The sequence below is a fragment of the Schistocerca piceifrons genome, chromosome 2, assembly GCF_021461385.2.
Source record: "Schistocerca piceifrons isolate TAMUIC-IGC-003096 chromosome 2, iqSchPice1.1, whole genome shotgun sequence".
Taxonomy (NCBI): Eukaryota; Metazoa; Arthropoda; class Insecta; order Orthoptera; family Acrididae; genus Schistocerca; species Schistocerca piceifrons.
Window position 1 is genome coordinate 183,648,515 of NC_060139.1, and position 24,505 is coordinate 183,673,019.

The 24,505-nt window shown below is 51.0% G+C and overlaps 1 protein-coding gene across 1 annotated transcript; it reads right to left on the bottom strand.

Annotated features, from left to right (window-relative positions):
* Positions 1–14,098: 14,098 nt before the first annotated feature.
* On the bottom strand, positions 14,099–24,505 carry LOC124775233 (uncharacterized protein DDB_G0290685-like). Its single transcript, XM_047250071.1, has 2 exons — positions 24,481–24,505; positions 14,099–15,408 (listed from the first exon to the last, which is right to left on the bottom strand). The coding sequence occupies exons 1-2, from the start codon at positions 24,503–24,505 to the stop codon at positions 14,099–14,101; spliced, it is 1,335 nt and encodes a 444-aa protein (XP_047106027.1).

A 24,505-nucleotide genomic window follows, 5' to 3' on the forward strand; every position in this document is an offset into this window, starting at 1 on the left:
CTGTGGCATGCCGATTGGGCTGCACTTACCGACAACAAGCTTCGGGCCTTAAAACCTCTTCCCGTGGCTTGGACGTCCTCCTCACGCCCTTCTCGGCGGGAGGAGGTCGTTTTAGCAAGGTTAAGAATTGGACACTGCCGGTTCAGCCATCGCCATCTGCTGACGGCGGCGCCGGCGCCGTTCTGCCCATGTGGGCACTTGCTGACGGTTAGACACATTTTAATGTCCTGTCCAGATCTTAACACACTGCGCCTCGATCTTAACCTGCCTAATACTTTAGATGCCATTTTAGCGGATGACCCACGAGCAGCTGCTCGTGTTCTTTGTTTTATCAATTTGACAAACCTTGCTAAGGACATTTGATGATGTTTTTTAATCCTATGCCTGTCAGTCTGTCTTTTATTGTGTTTTCCCTTTTAGTTGTTGTTGTCAACTTGTGCCTCGCGGTGCATTCTTAGAGTAGTCAGGGCGCTAATGACCATTGAAGTTGTGCGCCCGAAAACCACAAAAAAAAAAAAATCGCTACGATAAGTGCCTTAATTTAAATGGCAACTATGTAGAAAAGTAGTATTTAAGTGTGGCTTTCATCTGTATATAAAAAAAAAATTCCAATACTTTTTTAATTCCAAAGCGTAATGTACTTTGTGGATAGCCCTCGTATCATAGATTAGATGTAAAATGCAGCCAGTACATAGAAATTCTATTTAAAGATAAGAAACAATCCTAGTCTCGACATTTTGGAGCGTTTGTGGCAGAAGGGTTCTGCGCAGTGTGCATCTGAAATGTCTTCAAATTAGTCATACTTCATAATCGGTTAAAGATACAGAAACGTTGCTTATGAATGCACTACGAAAAGGAAACGTGTTTTGTAGCATGTTTAATACTCGAAACACTTCGGTCAAATGTTACATGGCGCTCTTCCACTCCAATCTAAATTACAGAACGGGTTCTTGTCCAAATTTTGAGCGAAACGATGGGTGGGAAGTTGACTGATATAGTATCAGATCGAACATCGTGAGGACTGGTTTCGCAGACACACATTAGATTACTTAATCAGGGCAATTAATAAACTAAGGTGAACGAAAATTCAAAAATTTTAAGCACTGCTATCTATGTAGGTGAAATGTTACTCTCACCGTGCCCTGGCTGATTTTCACGTAGGTCCATTGGTGAGATACTCGTTGAAGGACTTCTTCCAAATGAATTAGTAGGAACGTCACACATCCCGAGGGAGCTCGCCACTCTTTGGTGGGTTCGTGCTTGGCTACCACGGGGCCCCAGCTCCTGCAGCATTTTTCCCTTCCATGCTGCGTCTCTATTCTCTTGGTATTCCTCTGCCACTCCCTTGGGGAACTTGGCTGGGGTGTTACTGAGAATGTCGTGTTGTTGATGACGTAAGAGCAGTATCACCTTTTTCTTGCTCCCTTTTCCTTTCCTTGTTTGCTTCTTCCGTTCCTCCATTTTGGCGTTGGAGGTTCTGTTTCTTCTTCCTCGCTGTCCGCTCCTGAAAGCCGCGTCCGACACGTAACGGGGGGACTAGGTAACACGTCTCATCCCCAGGTAGACAGGAAGGGTTCGCACATACCGCCTGGTACAGACCAGGCTCAACGAGGGGTGATCCCTTAACTGGAACGTTTCCAAATTGCCGATTGGTCCGTCTGTAAGGTGATAGTGAGGTGTGACCTGAGGTGTGAACACTCACCTAAGGCAGGTGCGACCCCTTGTGAAGGGGCCCACCAGTTCGTAGGAGCAAGCCATCAGAGACGCTGGCATACCTGTGCCATTTTCTCACAATGAGTCAACTTCACAATCTGCGAAACGCAAACGTAATGAGGGTAACGATTCAGACCCTTCCCGCCGCACTAAGGTTCGTTGTGGTATCACGTTTTGAAGATGGTCAGTCCTTCGCCACAGTAAATCCGTTTATTATTCAGGAAGGTGTTGATGCAATCAGCCGTGTGAAATTGTGCTTTCGTTTATGGAATGGCACTTTACTTTTGGAGATTACTTCTGATTTTCAAGCAGAACTGCTTGCCCCCTCACTTCTCCACGGCTACCCTCTTCGTGTCACGGCCCATAGAACTCTGAATTCTTCCAGTGGTGTTATTACACTAGGCTGCTCGACGGCCCGATTGAGGCATAAATCCAAAAGTAGCCATCCCATCAGGGTGTCATTGTCGTCCATCGTGCAGTCAAAAAGGCAGATTCCTTACTGCATGCCCACACTTTCTCACCTTCGATAGTGGTGCTTACATCGAAGATCAAAGCAGGCTGCGAAATTCACCGTCCGACCGTGCATTCCGAACCCAATTCGCTGCTACTAGTGTCATCGTTCCAACCACACAGGAATTTCTTGTCGATAACCAGCCAAATTGTCACCTGTGGTAGGGATGCGCAATAATGATTGTCCACATCTCTCCGCTGTATAAACGGCAATGTCATCCATGCCACCTCACTTAGTGTGTCCAATGTATCTTGATTAGTGGGCTGTAAGAGATTCGGGCAAAGAAAAAGGTGCCTACTGTTGGGTACCTATAGTTATGTTCTTCTTACCCTGCACTCCATGGAGGACATTGCCACACACATGCAACCTTCCTTTCAGCTCTGAGGTAGTGAAATCGATCAGTGTCGTTGTAGCATCGCGATCCCCTCGTCCGGCTGTACAACAAACCATCACTCTCGCCTCAATGGACGAAGCCACCAGCTACATAACTGGTGGGCCGGAAAGGACATGAGTACTCTCGTGACTACTTTCTACAGCCTTCCAGCCAATCGACACCTGAATCTTCCTCTAACCGGAAAGGTTCGAACAAGTCCACCAAAGGCAAATGGTCTTCCCCTTCACCTACTCGAAGATCCTCTTTGACGGTGTTATCACGTGATACCTTAGCACGGCCTGCCTCCATGTTGCTGGTGCGCACCACCAACTGTTATCAGTGTTGGACTCCAGATGCACATGTAAGCCGACGCTTTGTGGACAAAATGGAGCAGGATCCACCTGCTTCGGTGCCCTATAGTAGCGGCTCTTCACAGGCTGTCACTAGACAGCTGGCGATGTGACACCCATACATTTCTGCATCATGACTCTCCTCCAATGGAATGTTAGCAGCATCTGTTCCCACAAAGAGGATTTACAGCTGCTTTTAGCATCAGTGTCTCCTTGTACTCAGCCTTCAGGAATCGAAATTGCACCCTCACCACTACTTTGAGCTTCCACATTTTTTCCCAGTTAGTTTTGACCTTGCCTCAGGCTGGCATTCCATCTCATTGGGGCGTCATGCTGCTCACACGAGATGACCATAGTCAACCCAACTCCCCGGCTACCAATCTCCAAGCTGTTGCAGTTCACCTTTTTTCTTCCCCACCTGAATTTTTCCCTCTGTGCTATTTGTCCCATCATTCGATGTGACCGGGGTAGACTTCCTTCAGCTTACTGTGCAGCTACCTCACCCATTTTTGCTATTCGGTGACTTTAATGTGCATCATCTCCTTTAGGTTCTCCCAGAACTTGTCAGAGGTGCCATCTTGGCTGGCCTTAACCAATTTAACCTCTTCTGCCTTGACACTGGTGCACCCACTTTCCATTCTGACTCCTCGCACACCAATTCCCATTTGGACCTATCGTGCATTACCCAGCTTGCCCCTCGTCTTGAGTGACCTGTTCTTTCTGACGCCTACTCGAGCGACCACTCCCCGTGTGCTCTCCATCTGCTGACTCCTACTCCATCCACATGCATGCCCAAATGACAGCTTGCGAGGTGCCACGGCTAGAAGTGTATTTAACACTAAATTTTTCTAGAGCCTTCATATGGAAATGCTCTAAGCCGCCCCCCCCCCTCCTTTTCTAACTCCGACTTCTGCTGTTGTAGATCGGTTAATAAGAAACGCGAACTGACTGTAATCGACCCTGCAAGTGGAGTAGAGAAGTTTGGCACCTGCAATAATTTAATTTGATAGAAATAAATTTGATAAAGGAAAGTTTCATTAACGTAGTGAGATGAAAGGGTTGCTCTGCCGGTCTACATAATTAAAGTTCTGTTCAAAATAACAAGTTGTTATGGCTAAACTCAAAATAAAAAACCACATGAAACATTTACAATACTTCAAATTGGATACGTAAATAAATGTTGTGAAGTTGTCTGTAAACTAGCTTGACATTTATGACCAAGTGGGATATGGAGCCAATGTCTCGCAACTCAAATCTTAAGAGAAACGCCCAGCCAACCCAACATTTAATGCTGCTACAGTAGTGAGAATTCAATGAACACCCAAGACAGAACCACGATAGAAAAGACGGTAACAGGCGCACTCTGCTGAGCTCTGATTATCACATAGAAAAATTCCCTAATCTGCCGATGCAGCGGACGTAATTACCAAGCTGTCTTCTTAACTGCAAGGACGCGATGTGGCGTACCAGAGGCATTGGCTGGTTGCTTGGACATCATGTCGTGGTGATGTCGCGAGTATAGCCTGAAGCAACTTATCCTGGTCTGGTTGTTCCAGACTAAGAACTTCCTAACAATTGAAATGTGCCTCTGAGGGAGACGAAGAAGGCTCACCACACAATCACTGACGGTACAGTGATTTTTAACAAGCGAAGTCACACAGTAACTCCGATACAGTAAACATTAGCCAAAACTGCTAAAGACGGACAACATAGGCCGCTTTTTCGCAGAACGCTCAATTGGAAACTGCATTCGGAAAGTTGCATTGAAGTCGAAACTTCAACAACTTCGTCAAACAGTTACAGTTAAATGGAAGTATAGTAGACAGCCAACTGAAGGCAGGCTGTCCAGAGCATCGAGAGCTCAGTCTTGTAAATACTCCGACCTAAAGGCAAGAGCAGACACTCTCAAGAGCACCCGAACAAGCCAAACACAGAACATTCCCGGCCCCACGACAGTGGCGATGGTGAAACGTGCCAATCAACTCGAAAACCGGCGGAAAATTCCACTCAATAGCCGAGGTACTACTATTCCTCCAATGGAGATGCTCGGCGCCAATTTCTGCGCCGATTTTGCTACGTCACGGAGCTATCACCTGAGCAAGCCGATCACAGTTACGATTTTGCAGAGAACGCGGGAATTTTTGCACGCAAAGACTGCCTGGGAACACAAATCATTCCCACACCTCGCTCGTAGCCCATCAGTGTGTTTTCACTGTCTGCGAAGTGACTGAACCTCTAGCCCCAGCCGCTCCTTCAGACCCCTGTGGGCGTTTTGCCCCCGCTCTTACAATGTTGGCGTCGAGACAGCATCCACTCGACTCCCTCACACCTGTCGGCATAATCCTTTCATCCCCAGCAGAACACTCCTGTCTCTCTGGGCCACACAGGCCACGAGACGCAGTGTGGGAAGAAATAGCAACTCCCCGCTGTCTGCAATTAGAGGAAAATATTCAGATCTTCTGGGTTCTCAATAGCCTTATAATGACCATACTCGGCTATACTTCCTCAAATGAAATTAATCACAGTAAGATATAAATATGAGAGGGGGCAAGTCAATATGTTCATCGTAAAGGCATGCTCCCACAAGCTTCCTTAGGCTGACTGGTAGCTTTAATCCTCCCTGGCAACCGTCACGGAACAAATTTCCTCAGTTGTGATGACCATGTGGACTAACTCACAAACATTATCCTTACTGCTGCAGAACGTTCCATTTGTCACACTTCCTCTTTACCACGTTGTGTCCCAGTCCCTTGGTGGACTGAGGCGTGCCACGACGCAATTCGCGCAGAGAATCCTAAGGTGTCAAACTGCATTCATTATAACCAGATACGTGCAGTGTCGTCTCATTCTTCTGGATAGCAAAAGAGCTAGCTGGATTTCATTAACAAGCTCTTTTAGCAGATCCACCCCTTCCTCTGTCGTGTGGGCCAACCTCCGACGGCTCTCTGGAACCAAGATCCATTTCCCAATTTCCAGCCTGACAGTAGGAGACGATGTTATTGTGGACCCTTTGGTAATGTCAAACACCTTAGGCCGCCATTTTACGGCAGTTCAGAGCTCTTCCTACTATCAACCTGCCTTCCTCTATCGGAAACTAGCCGAGGCGTGTTGGACGATACCCTTGTCTTGTCGGAATCGTGAGTGCTGCAGTGCCGCATTTACTGTGAGGGATCTAGATCATGCAGTTCATCCTGGTCCTCTGCCCCCAGGGCCAGACGCTGTCCACATTCAGATGTTGCAGCACCCTTCTCTTGTGGGCAAGAAATTTCAGCTTAACACGGACAGCCGCATCTGGGCAAAGGGCACATTTCCCAGACCTAAGCCCAGTAAGACACAAACCCTCCCCATGTCTTACCTGGCAGCTCGCTGTACGCGGTTCCTCAGTGGTACTTCCTGGGGTGCCGATCGAACCACACTCTTCCATTTGTACCTGTCGCTTCTCCATTCGAAACTAGACTGGGTGCTTTCTTAATGCGTCTGCACGTACATCCCTCTTACTCAGTCACAACACTCTCCACAATCATGGCATCTGCTTGGCTACTGGTGCCTTTTACAGTAGCCCAGTTGAGTGTATGCTGAAGCTGCTGAACTACCACTGCCCTACCGCCGTGACTTTTTCTTCAGTAGGTATGCATGCCAGTTCTACCATGCATGTCAACCCATTCTATGCCTCCTTCGATGATGACCTTGATCGCCAGTATGGGCCACGTCCGTCTTGTTACCACCTGGAGTCAGCTTTCGTCACTTGATCTGGTGCGGTAACTTCACACTACTTGCAGCTTCCCCTGTGGGTGAGAACCCTTTGGCTTCGTGAAGTGGCCCATATTAACCTTCGCCTTCATTCGCTTCCTAGGGACACTACTTCAGCCTCGGTCTCGCCTTCAGTTTTACGACCTTCACATGGAACTTGGCGATAGTATCCTCGTGTACACTGATGGCTCTCGGACTGACTGGTGTCTGGTGTGCCTTCGTCATTGGCTCCCCTGTCTTTAGATATCGGTTTCCGCCAAACGGCTCAGTATTTTCAGCCGAGTACTTCGCCCTTTATTACGCCACAGAGTACATCTGGCGACACATTTCAATTGTCCTCTGGTCACTCAGCGCCCGTCAAAGACGACGTGCGCTGTACATCGCCCATCCCCTAGTGCAGAGGGTCCGGGAAAACTGTCACTTGCTCATTCTTGGTGGAGCCACTGTGGTGGTCATGTGGGTTCCTGGTCATATTGGTCTGTCAGGAAACGAGGTTCTGACGCTACTGTTAAGGCTGCAGTCCTTGTACGTCAGCCCACTAGTTACTATATTTGCTCTGATGATCTGTGTTGCCGTCTGTCAAGTGGTGGTGCCCCTTCATGGGCGTAAGATAAAGCTTATTAAGCATCTCCCAGCATCATGGACGACCACCTCTCGGCCCTCCCATTGGGAGGTCATTTTAACTAGGCTGCATATTGGACACTTCCTTTCTAGCGATCGTTTGCTAAGCGGCACTACCCCACCATTTCGTACACATACTGCACACGTTTTAACTATCCGGCACTACCTTATATAATGCCCGTTTTTAACAATTTACGTTCCGATTTGGGTTTTCTATACGTACTATGGGCCATTTTAGCAAATTACGCACCGGCTGCCGACCGCGTTTTACTTCTTATCCAGCAAAGCAATATGGCGAACGCCATTTAACTTTGTTTTGGAACGCTGTTCCTGTATGGTGTCCTTCTTAGAGCTTTCTCCACGTCCGTTTTTAGCGGTCTTCAGCCACTTAGGACTGACGTGTAGTTCTTAACTCCATGGTCTTCGTGCCCTATAGTTTCGAGTTAGAGTATGAGCCCAGCTGTTTTTTGTGCCCCAAAGCAAAACAAAACGCATTCAGACGTTGCACGCTGTTGCTCGCCTTTTCCTCATGCGTGAGGGGAGATAACTGGCCAGTTCACACTTTCTCCTTTCCCACGGACTGCGATCTTACGCTGTACGCCAACCACCTATCCACCAGTGAAGACCCAGTGAGCTGTCGTGCATCGGGTTATGCAGTGAGATCGGGGATTCCAGCTGCACGACATGTCTCAACGTCGCCGCAGCGTAGTGCACCACATCGATGCCTGGCAACTGGGGTTAGTGCAGGTAACGTTCTGCTCATTCTCTGCACCAGTAAGACGTTGTCGGCGATATGTTAGGAACGACGAAAGAGTACAGACTGGTGTCACGTGAACTGCCAACTGTAAGCGGAGATGGCCGCTGTCTCAACAAAGCAGCTTACAGGACAAAGCTGAACAGTCGTGATGACATTTACACAGTCTTTATGAAGTTTGTGGCAAATTCTATTCGTATAACCGCGCTCTTCATAAATCAGCGACCAATCAACTTATTCCAGATAGGTTACTTCGGGTGAAAATTGCTTTGTTCTTCATATCCCAAATTGTATGTCATAAAAGCTTGATTTGGCGTCACTAAACACTTTTGGCCACTACTTAAAACTTTTTGAAAATGATCTCACAATCTGTATCGATATTTATTTCTCATCAGGTCTCCTGATATGACTGAACTTCTGTTTTGGTTTAGTAACGTGATTGTAATTCAGAACCTACACTTGTTACCAGTGGCATATTAGGTTTGTTGGGGCTATTATAAACACATTTCGCTTACCTTCATAATTCATGAATATTTAAACGAGCTATTACGATATGTTGCCTTCTTGCAATCTCAGCTCTAACTTTCCAAGTTTAACATGGCCTCTGTACGACAGTGGAACATAGCATTTTTCACATCAGGCAAAAACATTTGATGAGTTTAGAGTGCGTGAGCACTAACACTGCAGGGGCAGCGCCAACTGACAGGCAGTGCCGTGACGCCGTTTACTACAGACACCCACTGCCTTCCCCCAGGGGGTCCACAACTCTTTTGTGGATACGTGTGTAGCGAGCACGGGACCCCGAGCTAATGTGGCCCTCCTTCCTTTCCGGGCTGCATACCTTCCCTTTCCGCATCCTTCCCCATCCCCCATCTTGGCCCCACCCCTCACCTCTGGCTCTACCCTTCCCTTTCTCCCCCTATGGGCCCCCCTGCGGGTCCGGGGTAAGAATAGGCCCGAGGTATTCCTGCCTGTCGTAAGAGGCGACTAAGAGGAGTTTCCACCATTTCAGCCTTTCATGTGATGGTCCCCCTTGGGGTTTGACCTCCATTTTTCAAAATTCTACAAAAGTACGAGCCTTTTGGGGAAGGACGCCTTAAGTGGTGTACCACTGGTCCTAAGTGCACTAAGGCCTTGGCACTCAGCATTGTACCGGCGTTGTAACCATACCCACTATTGCTCAAATTGGGCCTAAACGCGTGATGGGTTGTACAAGTTATGCCCATAGTGTGTCCCCATCTGCACCTACGATCATGATGGACTTTCCATGGCACCAGAAGTCCAGCACGGTAGCCAGCCTGTTGTGGTAGGGTCGTCATGTAACCTCTAGGTTGTAGCCCCCTGACAACACAGGGATCGTACTGCCGATACCTGAGCTGCACCCTCCCCACGTCGGCCAAGGAGTAGATGCCCGTCTCCTTGGGGCATCACGACTCCCGGCAACGGTCATCCTGCCAGGTGGCCCTTGCTGCGGCTGGGTGGCGCCCGTGGGGAGAGCCCCTGGTCGGAGTCGGTGGTATCGGGGCGGACATTTCGCAAATGAAACGTCAACACTTATCAGGTCGCTCTGCGGCCGAGTCTTTCAAAAGAAAAGGTACCGTTTCTAGTTCTGGTTCTCCTGCCCTTTCCCCCTTGGCCACTCCCTGGGAGGAGGGACAGGACTGCCGGCTTGGGGCGAAGTACTTCCCCCGCTATTTGGTCTGTTCTCGAACCGATGGGGGGACGTTCGCCACCTCCAAGCCCGTGTTCTTTGTTCAGCACATTGAGGAAGTCTTCGGGGAAATTCGGGCTCTCGGCAAGATGCGTTCAGGGTCCGTTCTTATCAAGACCACCTCCGCCACACAGTCGGCGGCGCTCCAGGCGCACGACCGCCTAGGGGACATCCCAGTGTCCATTGTCCCGCATCTGGCACTAAATAGGATGCAGGGGGTTATTTTTCATCGGGACCTCCTGCTGCAATCTGATGATGAGCTCAGGGCCAACCTGGAGCGCCGAGGCGTGCATTTCGTCCGGCGAGTCCAGTGCGGCCCCAAAGACCATCGCATCGACACCGGGACCTTTATCCTCGCCTTCGAGGGGGACCTTCTCCCGGAGAAGGTAAAGGTGATGTGCTACCGGTGCGACATGCGACCTTACGTCCCACCTCCTATGCGCTGCTTTCGGTGTTTGCGCTTTGGGCACATTTCGTCACGGTGTGAGGCTGAGCCTCTTTGTGGCGATTGTGGACGTACTCTTTGTGAGGAACATACATGCACCCCACCACCTCGGTGCATTAATTGTCGTGGCATCCACTCGCATAGATCTTTAGATTTCCCCGCATATCAGAAGGAGAGATGATTCAAGAACTCAAAACTTGGGATCGTTTCTCTTATTCTGAGGCCAGGAAGAAGTATGATCGCCTCCATCCCGTGCCATTGACAACTTCATTTGCTTCAGCCGTGTCCACTCCTTCCGCAGTATCCTCAACCCTATCCTGTCCACCCTCCACCTCTTCCCCCATCCGGGGTCTATGCCTCCACCTCCCACGTCCCTCCCTTCAAAATCCTCCTCCCCCGCGGCCCCAGCCCCATCTGCCCATGGGGCCACTCCTCCTCCTCTTCCTCCTCCTACTCCTCCCCCCCCCCCCCCGCCGCCTGAGAAGCGATCCTCTTCTCAGGCGTCCATTGGGGAAACGTTCCGTACCCCGGCTTCCGAGGTCCGGCGTTCCAAAACGGACCCCGCGCATGAGGACCTCCTTCGGGTCCAGCCCACCATCCCTGTGCCTCCTCGGACTTCCAATAAGTACTCTATCCTCCTCTCCACCCTGGCGCGTTTCGTCTGACGCTCCATCCGTGAGTCGCTGCTCCCGGCTGTCCTCAGTTTCGCCGGGATGCTCTGCTGCCAGGCGCTCAGCTGGCCTCTCGTCGGCAAATGATGCTGCCCCTCCTACACAACCAGGGACAGGGGCCGCAGCTGGCGACGACTTGATGGAACAGGATCCACCTCCCGCCAGTTGTAGCATTGTTCCCTCGAAACCTGGCCCTCCGCGGCCGTCGAGGTGACCAGCTCTTCCCCCTTCTCGTTCCCCCTTTTTTCTGACTAGCGATGGCTTTGTTACATTGGAACATAAGAGGTATTTGATCTAATCAGGAGGAATTACAACTGCTCCTCCGCCTGCACTGTCCGCTCGTCCTTGGTCTCCAGGAAACCAAGTTGCACCCAACTGACCGTATTGCCTTTACCCACTATACCTCGGAGCGGTATGACCTCACCCCTGTGGACAGTATTCCAGCTCATGGTGGGGTCATGTCGCTTGTTCGGGACGATGTCTATTACCATCCCATCCCATTGACCAACCCACTCCAAGCAATAGCTGTCCGTATTACTCTTTCTGCCTTTGTTTTCCGTTTGTACCGTCTACACTCCATCGTCATCCACAGTTAGTTGGGCTGACATGATGCACCTGATTGTTCAGCTTCCTCCACTGTTTTTATTGTTTGGCGACTTCAATGCCCATCATCCCCTTTGGGGCTCTGCTGCATCATGTCAAAGAGGCTCCCTCTTGGCGGATGTCTTCAACCATCTCAATCTTGTCTGCCTCAGTACTGGCGCCCCGACTTTCCTCTCGGACTCTACTCATACCTACTCCCACTTGGACCTTTCCATCTGTTCTACCACTCTTGCCCGTCGTTCGAGTGGTATGTCCTTTCTGACACCTATTCGAGCGACCACTTCCCCTGTGTCGTTCGTCTCCTGCACCACACCCCATCCCCACGTCCTTCGAGCTGGAACATACAGAAAGCTGACTGGGGACTTTACTCCTCCCTGGCGACCTTTCCAGACCACGATTTTCTCAGTTGTGACAGGTCGAATACCTCGCGGCTGTTATCAATGCTGCCGAACGTTCCATTCCTCGTACTATTCGTCTTCACGTCGCGTTTCCATCCCCTGGTGGAATGAGGCTTGTAGAGACGCTATCCGTGCTCGACGACGTGCCTTACGAACCTTTCGCCGCCATCCTACGTTGGCGAATTGTATTGGATACAAACGACTCCGAGCGCAATGCCGTAGTCATCAAAGACAGCAAAAAGCTTTTTGGGCCTCTTTCACCAGCTCCTTTAACAGTTCTACTCCCTCTTCTGTCGTCTGGGATGGCCTGCGCCGGCTGTCGGGCACTAAGGCCCACTCCTCGGTACCTGGCCTGACCTCAGGTAATGAGGTCCTTGTTGATCCTGTGGCTGTCTCCAACGCCTTCGGCCGCTTTTTCGCGGAGGTTTCAAGCTCCGCCCATTACCACCCTGCCTTCCTTCCCAGGAAAGAGGCAGAAGAGGCTCGGCGACCTTCCTTCCACTCGCTCAATCTGGAAACTTATAATGCCCCCTTTACTATGCGGGAACTCGAACGTGCGCTTGCCCGGTCCCGGTCCTCTGCTCCGGGGCCAGATGCCATTCACGTTCAGATGCTGGCACACCTTTCTCCGGCAGGCAAAAGCTTCCTTCTTCGTACCTACAATCGCGTCTGGACCGAAGATCAGGTCCCCATGCGTTTGCGTGACGCCGTCGTTGTTCCTATACCCAAACCTGGGAAGGATAGACACCTTCCTTCTAGTTACCGCCCCATTTCTCTTACAAGCTGTCTCTTTAAGGTGATGGAGTGCATGGTTAACGCTCGGTTAGTCCGGATTCTTGATTCTCAATGGCTACTTACCAATGTTCAATGCGGCTTTCGTCGCCGCCGCTCAGCTGTTGACCACCTTGTGACTTTGCCGACATTCATCATGACCAACTTTTTGCGAAAGCGCCAAACGATAGCCATGTTCTTCGATTTGGAGAAGGCTTATAATACCTGTTGGAGAGGAGGTATCCTCCGCACTATGCACGGGTGGGGTCTACGTGGTCGCCTGCCGCTATTTATTGATTCCTTTTTAACAGATGGAAAGTTTAGGGTACGTGTGGGTTCCGCATTGTCCTCCGTCTTCCTCCAGGAGAACGGAGTGCATCAGGGCTCCGTCTTGAGCGTAGCCCTTTTTGCCATCACGATCAATCCAATTATGGATTGCATTCCCCCAATGTCTCAGGCTCCCTCGTTGTCGATGACTTCGCGATCTACGGCAGTGCCCAGAGAACATGCCTCCTGGAGTGCTGCCTTCAGTGTTGTCTAGACAGCCTATACTCATGGAGCATGGCAAATGGCTTCCGGTTCTCTGAAGAGAAGACGGTTAATATCAACTTTTGGCGATATAAAGCGTTCCTTCCGCCATCCTTACATCTCAGTCCCGTTGTTCTCCCATTCGTGGACACAACTAAGTTTCTAGGGCTCACATTGGACTGGAAACTGTGTTGGTCTCCACATGTCTCTTATTTGGCGGCCCGTTGTACATGTTCCCTTAATGTCCTCAGAGTTCTTAGCGGTTCATCTTGGGGAGCGGATCGCACTGTCCTGCTTCACTTGTATCGGTCCAGTCCGATCGAAGCTGGATTATGGGAGCTTCATCTACTCGTCTGCTCGGCCATCCCTCTTACGCCGTCTCAACTCCATCCACCATCGGGGTTACGTCTTGCGACCGGAGCCTTGTACGCTAGTCCCGTCGAGAGTCTTTATGCTGGAGCTGCCGAATTACCATTGACCTACCGGCGCGACGTACTGCTGTCGGTATGCCTGCCGGCTGTTGTCTATGCCCGACCACCCCTCTTACCAGTCCTTCTTCGCCGATTCTCTCGACCGTCAGTATGGGTTGTATGTGTCTGCCCTGCTGCCCCCTGGAGTCCACTTCCGTCGCCTGCTTCGACAATTGGATTTTGCCCTCCCTACCACCTTCAGAGAGGCCCCCCTGCGGGTCCGGGGATTAGAATAGGTCCAAGGTATTCCTGCCTGTCGTAAGAGGCGACTAAAAGGAGTCCCTCCCCCTCAAGGGGCTAGTTAGCGCCTGCGTCCGGAGACGGACGGTTCCACGACCTGTATTTGCGGTCATTTTGCTTTTTCACTTCTCGTTTCTTCCTTCCTTTGGTTGGTTCCTTTCTTTGCTCTTCTCCACCCCACTGTCTTCCTTACTCTCTCCCTTCTCCTTGACTTCTCCTCGTTGCCTTCTCCTCGTTGCCTTCTCCTCGTTGCCTTCTCCTCGTTGCCTTCTCCTCGTTGCCTTCTCCTCGTTGCCTTCTCCTCGTTGCCTTCTCCTCGTTGCCTTCTCCTCGTTGCCTTCTCCTCGTTGCCTTCTCCTCGTTGCCTTCTCCTCGTTGCCTTCTCCTCGTTGCCTTCTCCTCGTTGCCTTCTCCTCGTTGCCTTCTCCTCGTTGCCTTCTCCTCGTTGCCTTCTCCTCGTTGCCTTCTCCTCGTTGCCTTCTCCTCGTTGCCTTCTCCTCGTTGCCTTCTCCTCGTTGCCTTCTCCTCGTTGCCTTCTCCTCGTTGCCTTCTCCTCGTTGCCTTCTCCTCGTTGCCTTCTCCTCGTTGCCTTCTCCTCGTTGCCTTCTCCTCGTTGCCTTCTCCTCGTTGCCTTCTCCTCGTTGCCTTCTCCTCGTTGCCTTCTCCTCGTTGCCTTCTCCTCGTTGCCTTCTCCTCGTTGCCTTCTCCTCGTTGCCTTCTCCTCGTTGCCTTCTCCTCGTTGCCTTCTCCTCGTTGCCTTCTCCTCGTTGCCTTCTCCTCGTTGCCTTCTCCTCGTTGCCTTCTCCTCGTTGCCTTCTCCTCGTTGCCTTCTCCTCGTTGCCTTCTCCTCGTTGCCTTCTCCTCGTTGCCTTCTCCTCGTTGCCTTCTCCTCGTTGCCTTCTCCTCGTTGCCTTCTCCTCGTTGCCTTCTCCTCGTTGCCTTCTCCTCGTTGCCTTCTCCTCGTTGCCTTCTCCTCGTTGCCTTCTCCTCGTTGCCTTCTCCTCGTTGCCTTCTCCTCGTTGCCTTCTCCTCGTTGCCTTCTCCTCGTTGCCTTCTCCTCGTTGCCTTCTCCTCGTTGCCTTCTCCTCGTTGCCTTCTCCTCGTTGCCTTCTCCTCGTTGCCTTCTCCTCGTTGCCTTCTCCTCGTTGCCTTCTCCTCGTTGCCTTCTCCTCGTTGCCTTCTCCTCGTTGCCTTCTCCTCGTTGCCTTCTCCTCGTTGCCTTCTCCTCGTTGCCTTCTCCTCGTTGCCTTCTCCTCGTTGCCTTCTCCTCGTTGCCTTCTCCTCGTTGCCTTCTCCTCGTTGCCTTCTCCTCGTTGCCTTCTCCTCGTTGCCTTCTCCTCGTTGCCTTCTCCTCGTTGCCTTCTCCTCGTTGCCTTCTCCTCGTTGCCTTCTCCTCGTTGCCTTCTCCTCGTTGCCTTCTCCTCGTTGCCTTCTCCTCGTTGCCTTCTCCTCGTTGCCTTCTCCTCGTTGCCTTCTCCTCGTTGCCTTCTCCTCGTTGCCTTCTCCTCGTTGCCTTCTCCTCGTTGCCTTCTCCTCGTTGCCTTCTCCTCGTTGCCTTCTCCTCGTTGCCTTCTCCTCGTTGCCTTCTCTGGTCTCCGCCTCGGCGTTTGAGACAGTCTGTCCTCTCTCTCCCTCTCTTCTTTTTCCTCTTCTTCCTTCCTCCCTGTGCGTGCCTGAAGGCCGACCCACGCATTCGCACGCGTAGCCGGTGACGGGGTAACGCGTAATTCCCCACCCTGGGTAGACATGTAAGGCACGCACGTACCCCCTGGTAAAGGCCAGGCGCAGGGAGGGGTGATTGCCTGAGCTGATACCTTCTGACCATGCCGATTGGTCCCTCCGTCTGTTTCTCGGGAGGTGTGACTTGAGGTGTAAACATTCACCTAAGGCGGGAGTGCCCTCTGAGAGGGTCCCCACAAGGAAGGAGCGCGCCATCGGAGACGCTGGCAATATTGGGGGATTCCTCCGCAATGGATTTCACTCCATCTCTCTCGACTTCTGCCCAAAAACGGAAACTTGACCAGCAACCAGTGACAAAAGTACTACCACCTGCCCGACAGTTCCTCGTCGTTTCTCGCTCTGAGAACAGAAAGGATTTTTCCTCTGTCAACCCTTTCGTTATCCAGAAGGGTGTAGATGCCATAGCCGGATCTGTCAAATCTTGTACCAGGTTGCGTAACGGTACCTTATTACTAGAAACTGAGAGCGCCTTTCAGGCACAAAAACTGCTTCGGGCCACACTCCTGTACACGTTCTCTGTCCGGGTGGAGGCTCACCGAACTTTGAATTCGTCTCGTGATGTGGTCTACACTAGATCCCTCGACGGATTGACTGACGAGGAGATTCAGTCTTTCCTCGCTGAGCAGGGCGTCACGGCTGTCCATAGGGTCTTGAAAAAGGTCAACAATGACCTTGTACCGACCCGGACACTTTACTTGACCTTTGATAGTGTTAAGCTGCCATCGCGCATCAAGGCGGGCTACGAGGTTATTTCTGTTCGCCCCTATGTCCCGACATCTACGCGCTGCTACCAGTGTCAGCGCTTCAATCACACTCGACAGTCTTGTTCCAATGCGGCTAAATGTCACTTGTGGCAGGGATGCCCATGAGGGTGACTGTCCACCTCCGTCTCCTCGTTGTGTGAACTGTCAGGGTGACCATGCCGCATCCTCCCGCGACTGTCCTGTCTATAAGGAAGAACGCTGTATCCAAGAAATTCGGGTCAAAGAGAAAGTGTCCACCTCGGCTGCTCGCAAGCTATTGGCTAGTAGGAAGCCCACGCTGCTCCCAGTGGGGAAATACAGTACTGTCCTCGCCTCTCCTCGGACTACCAGGGAGGTGGCAACCCAGACATGCGATCTGACCTTCAGCACCACGGTCGTCCGTTCGGCCAGTGCTAAGATCGTGCGGTCGACGTCTCCTCTTCCTCCCATCACCCCACAGACACCAGCCCCTTCATCAGCTTCTGCTAAGACGAAGACCCAGAAGTCAGATGCATGGGCCTTCAAGAAGAAACTGTCCTGTGCAGACTTGCTACGTACCTCGACCTCCAAGCCTTTGACCGGTACTTCCACCAAACGACCTTCCAAGAAGGCTCATAGGAAGCACAGTTCTCCTTCTCCGCCACGGCGCATTTCTTCTCCTGCGCCACCCAGCGGTTGCCGCCCCAGGCCGTCATAGGTTTCGCCTGGCCGCACCGCTGGTAGCCGAACATCTGGCCGTTCACTGGCGGAGGAAGCTCCCCCTCCCGGCCATCTTACCAAGATGGCCGATGAACCTGTAGACCCAATAAACGATGACTGTCCGCCTACTGATAGCGGCGGCAGTGCTCGCTCGAAGTGGGGCCCTCAGCGGCCTTCGAGGTGACCCCTTCTTTCATATTCCTTTTCTTCTTACGATGGCACTTATTCACTGGAATATTCGCAGCATTCGCTCCAACCGAGAGGACTTGAAGTTGCTGCTCCGCTTGCACCGTCCGCTCGTCGTAGCTCTCCAGGAAACGAAGCTACGCCCATGCGGTCAAATTGCCTTGGCACACTACACCTCTGTGCATTTTGACCTACCCCCTGTGGTAGGTATTCCGGCTCATGGAGGGGTTATGTTGCTGGTCCGGGATGATATTTACTACGATCCCATCACATTGCACACCGGCCTGCAGGCAGTTGCCATCCACATTACTCTCCCCACTTTTACATACTCCATTTGTACCGTTTACACTCGGTCATCTGCTGTTACCAGGGCAGACATGATGCAGCTTATTGCTCAGCTCCCTGCCCCATTTTTGTTAACTGGAGACTTCAATGCCCACCATCCCCTTTGGGCCTCTCCGGCATCCTGCCCGAGGGGCTCCCTGTTAGCAGACCTTTTCAACCCGCTCAATCTTGTCTGCCTCAATACTGGCGCCCCTACTTTTCTTTCGGACACATCTCACACCTATTCCCGTTTAGACCTCTCTATATGTACTACCCAACTTGCACGCCGGTTTGAGTGGTATGCACTTTGTGATACATATTCGAGCGACCACTTCCCGTGTGTTATCCATCTCCTGCAGCATACCCCCTCCCCGTGCTCATCTAGTTGGAACATCTCCAAAGCAGACTGGGAGATCTTCTCTTCCAGGGCGACATTTCAGGATCAAACCTTCACAAGCTGCGATCGTCAGGTCGCACACCTCACGGAAGTCATTCTCACTGCTGCTGAATATTCCATCCCTCACCCTACTTCTTCTCCACGTCGCGTACTGGTCCCCTGGTGGACCGCAGCATGTAGAGACGCTTTACGTGCTCGTCGACGTGCTTTACGCACCTTTAAACGCCACCCTACAGTGGCGAATTGTATCACTTATAAACGATTACGTGCACAGTGTCGTCGTATTATTAAAGAAAGCAAGAAAGCCAGCTGGGCTGCTTTCACACGCACCTTCAACAGTTTTACTCCTTCTGTTGTCTGGGGTAGCCTGCGCCGGCTATCTGGCACTGGCTTGATGGTCGCGAATGACGTCCTTGTGGCCCCGGAGGATGTCTCCAATGCCTTCGGCCGCTTTTTCGCAGAGGTTTCGAGCTCCGCTCATTACCACCCTGCCTTCCTCCCCCGCAAACAGGCAGAGGAGGTTAGGCCACCTAACTTCCGCTCCTCGAATCGTGAAAGTTGTAATGCCCCATTCACCATGCGGGAACTCGAAAACGCACTTGCCCGGTCACGGTCCTCCGCTCCAGGGCCTGATTCTATTCATATTCAGATGCTGAAGAACCTTTCTCCTGTAGGTAAAGGTTTTCTTCTTCGTACTTACAATCGCATCTGGACTGAGGGACATGTTCCCGCATGCTGGCGCGAGTCTATTGTCCCGATTCCTAAGCCGGGGAAGGACAAGCACTTGCCTTCCAGTTATCGACCCACCTCGCTTACCAGCTGTGTCTGTAAAGTGATGGAGCGAATGGTTAACTCTCGTTTGGTTTGGCTGCTCGAGTCTCGACGCCTACTTACCAATGTACAATGTGGATTTCGTAGGCGCCGCTCTGCTGTTGACCATCTGGTTACCTTGTCGACCTTCATTATGAATAACTTCTTGCAGAAGCGCCCGACCGCGGCTGTGTTCTTTGATTTGCAGAAGGCTTACGACACCTGTTGGAGGGTGGGCATTCTCTGCACCATGCATACATGGGGTCTTCGCGGTCGCCTCCCTCTTTTTATTCGTTCCTTTTTAATGGATCAACAGTTCAGGGTACGTGTGGGTTCTGTCCTGTCATACGTCTTTCACCAGGAGAATGGAGTGCCACAGGGCTCAGTTTTGCCATAGCGATCAATCCAATAATGGATTGCCTCCCAGCTGATGTATCACGCTCCCTTTTCGTGGACGATTTTACCATCTATTGCAGCGCGCAGCGTACACGTGTCCTGGAGCGCTGTCTTCAGTGTTCTCTTGACCGTCTTTATTCCTGGAGTGTCGCCAATGGCTTCCGTTTTTCTGCCGAGAAGACGGTCTGTTAACTTCTGGCGCTACAAAGAGTTTCTCCCACCGTCCTTACGACTCGGTCGCGATGCTCTCCCATTCGTGGAGACAACAAAATTTTTGGGTCTTACATTTGACAGGAAACTTAGTTGGTCTCCACATGTCATATTTGGCTGCCCGTTGTACCCGTTCTTTAAATGTCCTCCGTGTTTCTCAGTGGTATGTCGTAGAGAGCGGATCGAACCGTCCTACTTCGTCTATATCGGTCGGTCGATCGTCCACTCCAAGCTGGATTATGTGAGCTTCGTATACTCCTCTGCACGGCCATCCATCTTACGCCGCCTCAACTCCATACAACATCGGGGTTTAAGACTTGCGATCGGAGCGTTTTATACTAGTCCCGTCGAGTCTTCATGCTGACGCTGGCGAATTGCCACTTACCTACCGGCGCGATATACTGCTTTGTCGGTATGCCTGTTGGCTACTGTCAATGCCCGACCACCCGTCTTATCGTTCCTTTGTTGACGACTCTCTCGACTGTCAATACAGGTTGTATGTCTCTGCCCTGCTACCCCCTGGAGTTCGCTTTCGTCGCCTCCTTCAACACCTTAATTTTTTCACTCCCTGCAACCTTTCGAGTGGGCGAGAGCCACACGCCACCTTGGCTCCAGGCTCAGGTTCGCGTTCACCTTGACCTCAGCTCGCTCCCAAAAGAGGTTACCCCCGGTTCGGTCTACCACTCCCGTTTTGTCGAACTTCGTTCGAAGTTCATTAATATGACCTTCATTTATACAGATGGCTCAAAGACCAATGACGGGGTCGGGTGTTCCTTTATTGTTGGGGCACAAAGTTTCAAATACCGGCTCCATGGCCATTGTTCGGTCTTCACAGCTGAGCTCTTTGTCCTCTACCAGGCTGTTCTTTACATCTGCCGCCACCGACATTCTGCTTATGTCATCTGCTCCGATTCCCTGAGCGCCATCCAGAGCCTCAGTGATCCGTATCCGGTTCACCCTTTCATGCACCGGATCCAACGCTCTCTTCAGCAGCTGGTGGACGTCGGTTCTCCGGTTAGCTTTATGTGGGCTCCTGGCCATGTCGGTATCCCTGGGAACGAAGCTGCAGATGCCGCGGCCAAGGCTGCAGTCCTCCAGCCTCGGACAGCTTCTTGTTGTGTCCCTTCGTCGGATGGTAGCAGGGTAATTTGTCGGTGCATTTTATCGCTGTGGCATGCTGATTGGGCTGCACTTACGAACAACAAGCTTCGGGCCTTGAAACCTCTTCCCGCGGCTTGGATGTCCTCCTCCCGCCCTTCTCGGCGGGAGGAGGTCGTTTTGGCCCGGTTACGCATTGGACACTGCCGGTTCAGCCATCGCAATCTGCTGACGGCTGCGCCGGCGCCGTTCTGCCCATGTGGGCAATTGCTGACGGTCTGCCACATTTTAACGTCCTGTCCGGATTTTAACACACTGCGTCTTGATCTTGGCCTGCCATGTACTCTAGATGCCATTTTAGCGGATGACCCACGAGCAGCTGCTTGCGTTCTTCGTTTTATTAACTTGACAAACCTAAGGACATTTGATTATGCTGTTTTTTAATCCTATGCCTGTCAGTCTGTCTTTTATCGTGTTTTCCGTTTCGTTGCTGTTTTAAACTTGACTCGCGGTGCATTCCTAACGTAGTCTGGGCGCTAATGACCATTGAAGTTGTGCGCCCTAAAACCACAAAAAAAACTTTCAGAGGGTGAGAGCCCGACACCACCTTGGCTCCAGGCTCCGGTTCATATTTATCTCGACCTCAGCTCGCTCCCGAAGGAGGGTACTCCGGCTGCAGTGTATTGCTCACGGTTTGTCGAACTTCGTGCACAACTTGCCAGTCACACCTTTATTTACACCGATGGCTCCAAAACTGACGATGTCGGCTGTGCCTTTGTCATCGGTGCCGTCACCTTTAAATACCGGCTCCTCGACCAATGTTACAGCTTTACGGCCGAGCTTTTTGCTCTCCATCAGGCCGTTCAGTATGCCCGCCTCCACCGCCATTCATCATATGTACTCTGCTCTCATTCACTCAGTGCTCTTCAGAGCCGTGGAGCTCCTTATCCAGTCCATCCCTTGGTGCAACGGATCCAGCAGTCCCTCCATTCTTTCGCTGATGATGGCTCTCCTGTCAGTTTTCTGTGGGTTCCCGGACATGTAGGAGTGCCTGGGAATGAGGCTGCTGATGCTGCAGCCAAGGCTGCAGTCCTCCTGCCTCGGCCAGCCTCCCATTGTATCCCGTCATCTGACGTTAGTGGGGTTGTTTGTAAGAGGCTTGTATCGTTGTGGTGGGATACTTGGTCATCCCTTCAAGGAAACAAGCTCCGGGCAGTCAAACCGTTCCCAACTGCTTGGACAACCTCCTCCTGACCATCTCGGCGAGAAGAGGTCCTTCTGACCAGGTTGCGGATTGGGCATTGCCGGTTTAGCCACTGCTACCTGCTCTCTGGTGACCCAGCCCCGCAGTGCCCTTGTGGTCAAGCATTAACAGTGCACCATTTTTTGTCGTGTCCCCGCTTTAGTCAATCTCGTGTTGTCCTGTCCCTGCCATCTACTTTACCGGATATTTTAGCTGATGACGCTCGAGCAGCTGCTAGTGTTCTTCGTTTTATAACTTTGACTGGCTTGTCCAAAGACATCTAACTCTTTTACTTATTTTATCTGCATCTTTGTAAGGACTTCCTGGTGTCCCCCCCCTCCCCTTGAGTTTTACTAGATTCTATGTGCTCTAACAATTGTGACTGGGCGCTAATGACCTCAGTAGTTCAGTGCCCTTAAACCCCACCAAAAAAAAAACCCACTGCCTGACTTAGCAGCAGCCAGGAGGGGATGTGGGAGGTGAAAGGGGATTCCAGGGGTTGGAGTGCGTGTATTGGTATTAGTCATAACAAAATAGTCAGATTTACAAAGAAATTACTGCAAATCACCCTCTTACCGGAATTATGTTGTGGTCTCTGGCCTGGATTAATGCACATTGGGTTGGGAAGGGTGTTAAAGCAGTCATACCTCTCCCGAGGCAAGCTAGTACAAAAGTGCTGAAACTGGTCCTACACTGTCACGATACTGGTACTAGGACGAAACCAACATCAGAAGTGGTCCTACACTGGTCTTGCTGGAGGCAGATTCGGGGATCCTACGGGCCATGGCAGTACCTCATAATCGACATTGTTCATATGCAAAACATCCACGTGTGGACAGGCACTTTCCTGTTGGAAAATTATACCACGATACTGTTGCACAAGGGCAACACATGAAGCAGTGTATTTCTCACGTGCATTTTGCCATCAGTTTATTCGATCACTACCAGCCAGCGTCTGAAGTTGTATCTGATGGTTGTCCGCATCATGGCACAAGAGGTAACATCAATGGGGACTCTCGGAGTCGGGAGACTGTCCCAAGTCACTGCCTTGATCGCCATTGGACATACAGGATAGTGCAGAACAGCAATTAATAGCTGAACAGTAATTAATAGCTGAACAGTGCTACATTACTCACAAGGGAACCTCCCAATCGCACCCCCTTCAGATTTAGTTAAAAGTTGGCACTGTGGATAGGCCTTGAAAAATTGAACACAGATCAATCGAGAAAACAGGAGTTGTGTGGAACTATGAAAAAATAAGCAAAATATACAAACTGAGTAGTCCATGCGCAAGATAGGAAACATAAAGGTTGTGAGCTCAGGAGCGCCGTGGTCTCGTGGTTAGCGTGAGCAGCTGCGAAACGAGAGGTCCTTGGTTCAAGTCTTCCCTCGAGTGAAAAGTTTATTTTCAGACAATTATCAAAGTTCAGGCGCTCACACATAATAAACTTAGCTCTCAAAAATTCAAGGACATTTTCAGATTTTCTTTGACATGTGCAGGATTTGACGGTCTACACACGGAAAAATTTGAAAACGTTAAAAACATGTTTTGACAGAGCACAGTGAACTGTGCGACTGTGAAACTGTTGCATTCATTTGTTGCAGTTTGTGACACTCTAGTTTTCAAAACTTTTTTTGGGAGTGATTATCACATCCACAAGAAAACCTAAATCGGGCAAGGTAGAAGAATCTTTTTACCCATTCGCCAAGTGTACAGGTTAGGTTCGTCGACAGCATATTCCTGTCATGTGACGCACATGCCGTCATTGTCGTATGGCATATATCAGACGTGTTTCCTGTGGAGGAATGGGTTGACCTATGACCTTGAGTTCAAATTTTTTCGGTTCCCATTGGAGAGGCACGTCCTTTCGTCTACTAATCGCACGGTTTTGCGGTGCGGTCGCAAAACACACTAAACTTATTAGTGAACAGAGACATCAATGAACGGACAGATCATAAATTTGCGAAAATAAGAGTAAACTTTTCACTCGAGGGAAGACTTGACCCAAGGATCTCTCATTCCGCAGCTGCCCACGGGACCACGGCGCTCCCGGTCTCACATTATCCTTGATGTTGCCTATCTTGCGCGTGGACTACTCAGTTTGTATATTTTGCTTATTTTTTTTCATAGTTCCACACAACTTCTTCCTGTTTTCTCGATTGGTCTGGTCTGTTCTGTTTTTCAAGGCCTATCCTCTGTGTCAACTTATAACTAAATCTGGGGGGCGGGGGGGTGCGCGCGATGGGGAGGTTCCCTTGTCAGTAGTCCACGGCAGGTGGTGATGTGAAGGGTTTATCTGTGCTGCACAATCGGGTGATACTATCTTGGTAGTCAGACGGGGTGGACTGGAGCCTTGACTAAGAGCGCACCTGCCGTCACATTCACATCCAGTAAAACACTGGACCAGTGTCATCTGCATGCTCCACAGATCTGGGTATTGCAAGATTCGAGCAACTGGCCAAATGGATACCCCCAACGAGACATTCGCCTCCCCCCACCCCCATGAAAAAGGAGCAGCGCTCTTGCAGTGATCAGTCAACATCTGCAGCTGTTAATTTTTCTTACATACATCATACCTCAGATGGTAAACACGAGTAAACAGTGCACTGTTGTGGGAGCCCTGCCCGCCATAGAATTGCAGCTGTAATAACGCACGTACACACCACATGCACTTGTGTGCAAGGATGTCCTTCGACGTCAGAGCATGTTTTATGGGTGGTTCACTGTCAGGCAGCGTGACAGACAACAT